Source organism: Myotis myotis, unplaced genomic scaffold, assembly GCF_014108235.1.
Source record: "Myotis myotis isolate mMyoMyo1 unplaced genomic scaffold, mMyoMyo1.p scaffold_m19_p_12, whole genome shotgun sequence".
In the NCBI taxonomy this organism is placed as follows: Eukaryota; Metazoa; Chordata; class Mammalia; order Chiroptera; family Vespertilionidae; genus Myotis; species Myotis myotis.
The window spans coordinates 15,153,522-15,159,521 of NW_023416316.1; the positions used below are offsets into that span (position 1 = coordinate 15,153,522).

Here is a 6,000-nt window from a genome sequence, read left to right on the forward strand (position 1 = left end):
AGGTTGCAGGCTCGATCTCTAGTGGGGGTGTGCAGGAAGCAGCCAGTCAATGATTTTCTCTCATCATTGATGTTTCTATCTCTCTCTCCCTCTCCCTTCCTTTCTGAAATCAATAAGAATATATGTTTAAAAAATCAATTGACAAAAATAAATGGGTTTATTTCTGGACTCTCAATTATATCCCAGTGATCTGTAGGTCTATCCTCTCACAAGTACCACGAATGCTGCAATGAACACAGGGTGCATATATCTTTCTGAATAAATGATCCAAATTTTCTGGGTAGATACCCAGGAGAAGGGTTTCTGGGACATATGGTAACTATTCTTAATTTGTTTAGGAACCTCCAAACTGCTTTTCATAGTGGCTCTACCAGTTTACATTCCCACCAGCAGAGAATGAGGGTTCCTTTTTCTCCATAACCTCTCCAACACTTGTTATTACTTGTCCTGTTGATAACAACCATTCTAACAGGTGTGAAGTGGTATCTCATTATAGTTTTTTTTAAATATATTTTTATTAATTTGAGAGAGGGAGAGAGAGAATCATCAATGATGAGAGAGAATCATTGATCAGCTGCCTCCTGCACACCCCCTACTGGGGATCGAGCCCACAACCCAGGCATATACCCTTAACCAGAATTAAACCTGGGACCCTTCAGTCCACAGTCCGACACTCTATCCACTGAGCCAAATTGGCTAGGGCACTCATGGTGTGTTTTTTTTAATTACTTTATTGATTATGGTATTACATATGTGTCCTTATCCCCCCCATTAGCCCCCTTAACCCCGCCCCACTCATGCCCTCACCCCCCTGTTGTCTGTGTCCATTGGTTAGGCTTATATGCATGCATACAAGTCCTTTGATTGATCTTTAGTTTTGATTATCACTTCCCAAATAGCTAGTAAAGTTGAGCATAAGATATATTATTTTAATGTACCATTGTGGGAGAAATGCTGCCAATTAAATGCTGCCATATATTTAAATTCACCCCATATAAGAGATGTTAAAATGTGGGAAAATATTAGTATCTCAGATATCAGCTATCAATAAAATATGAGAGGTGGACCATAGAAAATATAGAGTATGGTTTCTGGAATCATGCCTGCATTTGAATTAATGCTTCAAAGAAAAGTAGTCCTTATGCTAAAAGTACAGACTTTCAAGCTTAATCTGGCAAAGTAAGGCAAAATTTGTGCTCCATTAGTCATTTTAAAGCTGTTTCTTAATATAAAACTTTAACTCTGTCAGGGAAAAACAGAGAGGTTCAACTACATGGTTTGGATTCAAATGGCCTTTGGTTCAAGTTATGTTTAATAGTTACCATGTTTTTCTAAGTCACTATAAAAATGAAGACAATAGGTGGTTGTGTGGGTTGCATGAAAAAAAGCTTATAAATTACTGAAGACGTGATAGTTGTCTTCCTTTAAGTGAAAACTTATGTGACAATGAATGTGATTTGTGTTTAATGACAATTCACATACTAAGGGAACAGAAAAGACATTCCATTAGTTCATCAAAGAATGCTTTTTTGTAAGAGGCTGTGTTTGAGCTTGAAGACCCAGGTGAAGGGAGAAATATACGAAAGTGAAGAGAGTGAATTGTAAGATGTGATTAGAAATCAGTGGCAAGAAATAGGCAATGTGCATTTGGCAGGGCATGTTGGGATCCTGATGCGTGAATTCTGTGTGCTTTCATGAATTAAGAAGAGTAACTATCTAAAGAGGTGGCTTTCCCTAGTTGTAATAGAAGGAATGAGGGTTGGCTAACATGGGAAGGGAGACCTGTGGCCAGGTTCAAAAGTTACAACACTCTCTTTTGTAGGAGGACAGCATCATAAAGTCATAGCTACTAAACTAGCAAATGTATCTGAACTTGGGAGGAGTGGAGCAGAAGGTACCCAACGCTGGGCTACACTAAGTAGTTGTCCTTCAGAGAAATGGAGGCACTAGGGGGAGGTCTAATCAAAGCTTTATAAGTTCAAGGAAAAACTGGAGCCTGGTACTCTGTCCTCAGTGCTGCATGGGATGACATCTCCCAGGTAAGCCCCCAGAAAGGCTGGAAGAGCCAGTGACAGAAAAGTATTGTTTGTTTCCAACACCTACTTCCAGGCTAAACAGATGTTGCATTATACCCAGAGTCAAGGAGAGGCATGTAGGCAACCTGGAAAGGGAGAATACTTGTAAGGTCCTCTGGCTCCTTGGAGACAACCTTGCAATAAGTTAATAGATGTTTGTTTTCTTACTCTCTCCCTCATGAAACATCAGAAACTCAGTGAGACAGTCTCAGAGGATACTCCCATGAGAGAAGCAGAGCATATGAGTATCTACACCTATGAAGGATGGTAAGAATCCAAGGAAGGGAACATTTGGATTCAAGCATTCAGAGATTTTTATCAGGTAGCTTTTCTATATGCTGTCTCTTGGCAGAGTTTTGTCTTCTTTTTGACAAATCATTTCATGGAGCATAAAGGAAAGGAGTGGAATGAATAGAATACATGACACAAGAGCTCAATGTCCTTTCTAGGTAAGAAATCAACTTTGAGAACACCTGGTGAAAAGTGGGAATATCTTATCTCAGAGAGACACTAAATAAGAGAGTTAACTTATGTTCATGCTAAATGTGGATGACTTTTGCATCTATACTCTAAAGTTCAATCTGCCTTTGCCCTGGTTTACTTGTGAGGCACAGTTCCCCGATCTCAGGATATAAATTATCAGCCAAAATGTAGGGAAATTTGGGAGAGAATTTTTCACACAAGTTCACTCCCTTTCTCTCACTTTCCCTCCCTCCATCTTTCTTTTCCCTGTAACTGTTTATATTCAATTTAATGTTCTTTAAATGACTTTCTTGTTTCCATTGTAGATGATGTGGAAAGAGGCATCTTGACTTTAAAATGATGGTTATTCATCAACCACAAGCTAGGTGAGATAGCTATCATGATTAGCTAGATATGGATTAGACACTGATAATCCTTAATCTAAAGCTGACCTGAACTTGATTCAAAGACTGCATCTGTGGGGCCTGTGACTTATCAGCCCAGAGTCAGGAGGCAGAAAAGAAAATACAGCTCTCCAACCTAGTCTCTCTCTCTTTCTTTCCCCCTGCTTCCTGTCTTTTTCTTTAGATTTCTATCTCAAAGATTTTAAAAGAACAAGTTAAAAACACTTTCGGCTCTGATTTTTCCATATTCAGGAAGAAAAACACTGGAGTACATGCTCTATTAATAACAGCTCAGTATAATAAACAAGATGTAAAAATACACATTACAGATGACAAGAATCATTTATTGACAGTGTTGTTTACCTTCAGGTGCATATAAGTCCATGGAAATGCACAACCTGACAAGACTTCCTGAATTCATCCTCTTAGGACTCTCCTCTCGCCCTGAGGACCAGAAGCCACTCTTTGCCCTCTTTCTTATCATGTACCTGGTCACCTTGATGGGAAATCTGCTCATCATCTTGGTTATCCGCTCTGATTCTCAACTCCAAAACCCCATGTATTTCTTCCTGAGCATCTTGTCCTTTGCTGATATTTGCTACGCGACAGTCATAGTCCCCAAGATGTTAGTGAACTTCCTATCAGACACAAAGACCATTTTCTATGCTGAATGTCTGACACAGATGTATTTCTTCCTGGTCTTTGGAAACATGGATAGTTATCTCCTGGCAGCTATGGCCATTGACCGCTATGTGGCCATTTGTAACCCTTTCCACTACGTCACTGTTATGAACCACAAACGCTGTATGTTGCTAGTGGTCTTTTCCATAGCCTTCTCCTGCCTCCACTCCCTCCTACATGTTCTCATGGTGAACCGACTCACCTTTTGTGCATCAAATGTTATCCATCACTTCTTTTGTGATGTCAACCCTGTTCTGAAACTGGCCTGCTCTTCTACCTCTGTCAATGAAGTCGTAGCCATGACAGAAGGGCTGGCCTCTGTGATGGCCCCATTTGCCTGCATCATCATTTCGTACCTAAGGATCCTCATTGCTGTCCTTAATATTCCCTCAGCTGCTGGAAAACGCAAAGCCTTCTCCACCTGCAGCTCGCATCTCACTGTGGTGACTCTGTTTTATGGGAGTATTAGCTATGTCTATTTCCAGCCATTGTCAAAATATACTGTCAAGGACCGAATAGCAACAATCATATACACTGTATTGACATCAATGTTGAACCCATTTATCTACAGTTTAAGAAACAAAGACATGAAACGGGGCTTATTGAAACTGATAAGCAGGATTAAGTCTGAAATGGACAGGCTTTCTACTACAACAATCAACAAAATTCATGGACCCTAATTGCAAGGTATGGTGTGTTTGTGTACACATACACACACACGCACACACACACACACACACACACACTTGCACACTCACGTGTACACACAAACACACGCGACCAGCACCTGAGGCAAGTTTTGGTGGAGAAATACTCTTTAATCTTTGTAGCTGCACCCTGTGGTTCTCCACCCTGTGGTCTCTGCCGTGCCATGACAGGACAGTTCCACGCAGTCTTAGTACCTGGGCTATGACTGCAGACCTACCCCATAATATCTCTCCATTCCAGAAAATCACATTCTCTTTACTCCTTCCATATTTATTTGGAAATTTCCATATTTCTCTCTACTTATAAATTCAGCCTGTTTTGTCACTGAATATCCAGAAAATTTTTATACATATCTATACAGAAAGTATATACGTGCAGAGATGTTTATGCATAAATAACCACTCTATTCTATTTGAAACTGTTAGAATTTTTTTCCAGGGGTGTGTGTGTGTGTGTGTGTGTGTGTCAACTTCCTATCAGACTAGAAGCTACCCAATGTAGAATCTGTCCCTGATCATGACATTTCTTAAAATTCTCCCGGCAGCTGAATATCTTGGGTTCTGGTCATTAGATTCCCCAACAACTGACATCAAGCACCCAATTTACTACTAGTGAGCCAGCTCTATGCTTCTACACATGTTTTGGTCTCGACTCTTCCTCTCCTTCATATACTCAGAGTGCATTCATCACCTGATTCTTCCTGGGGCTACTTGCCTGTGTGCGCTCCTCTCTAGAGATGCCTGTGTTTCCATGTGTCTTGTCTCTGTCCTTTTTTTAAGAATAAAAGATTTATTACATGTAATCAGAAGTGTTTCCTGTGGCCACTGGAGTAAAGAAAATGATGGAAACTACTAGTAAGAAGCTTTGTTGAGAATGCCTAATACAAAACAAGCTTCAATTTAGTTGGAGAATAAATTATATAGCAACGCAGTAAGATGAATTATTTTGTTTTATGTTGTGAAGAAAAACCGCCGTTTATTGTGATTCTCTCTCCCTCTCTCATTCCCTCCTGGTGTTTATATCTTAATAGATGGAAATGTCTAAGTCAAACAAATTAAGCTTTCATGGTATTTTAGACAAGGAATAAATGGATGATTTTAAAGATTTAAAATAATAAAATAAGGAGTCTTTAAACTCCATCGATTTTGCCTCAATCATGCCAAACCTAGGGTGAGACAAAGTCTGGGTGAGTATATATTGCCCAATTTCATTCCTTTGTTGCATGTATCGCAAATTAGTTTTCACTTCCATACCTACTCTGATAATTTAATGAGGACTTCCTGAAATGCTGTAGTGAAAAAATCTTTTCCCTACCTTTGGGCTGAATGAAGAAGGATGAATAAAAATTGATTACAATGTGTACTATGGCCATGGGAGCAGAAAGTGCTAGTACATATTAACCATTTGTTTGCTATATGCATTTGCAAATATTTTCTCCAAATAAACCATTTGCATTCAGCTTCAATTATAAAATTAGTTTTGTTTTGTTTACTCTCTGCATTCAAATTCTGTGCTGCTTTGCTTCCACTTTGCCAAGTTTCCTTGGGCAACTGAATCTTAGAGTGAGATCCACATTTTCCTGAGTTTTCTGACCATAATGCCCTCTCATAATTTCCATCACGTGGTGAGCCAGCATATACTACTGTCCCCTGGACTGCTTCCAGGACCTC

General features: G+C 39.6%; 1 protein-coding gene across 1 annotated transcript; it reads left to right on the plus strand.

Annotated features, from left to right (window-relative positions):
- Positions 1 to 3,324: 3,324 nt before the first annotated feature.
- Positions 3,325 to 4,302, plus strand: LOC118666770 (olfactory receptor 1L3-like). The gene has a single exon (XM_036329098.1). The coding sequence runs from the start codon at positions 3,325 to 3,327 to the stop codon at positions 4,300 to 4,302; it is 978 nt and encodes a 325-aa protein (XP_036184991.1).
- Positions 4,303 to 6,000: the final 1,698 nt, after the last annotated feature.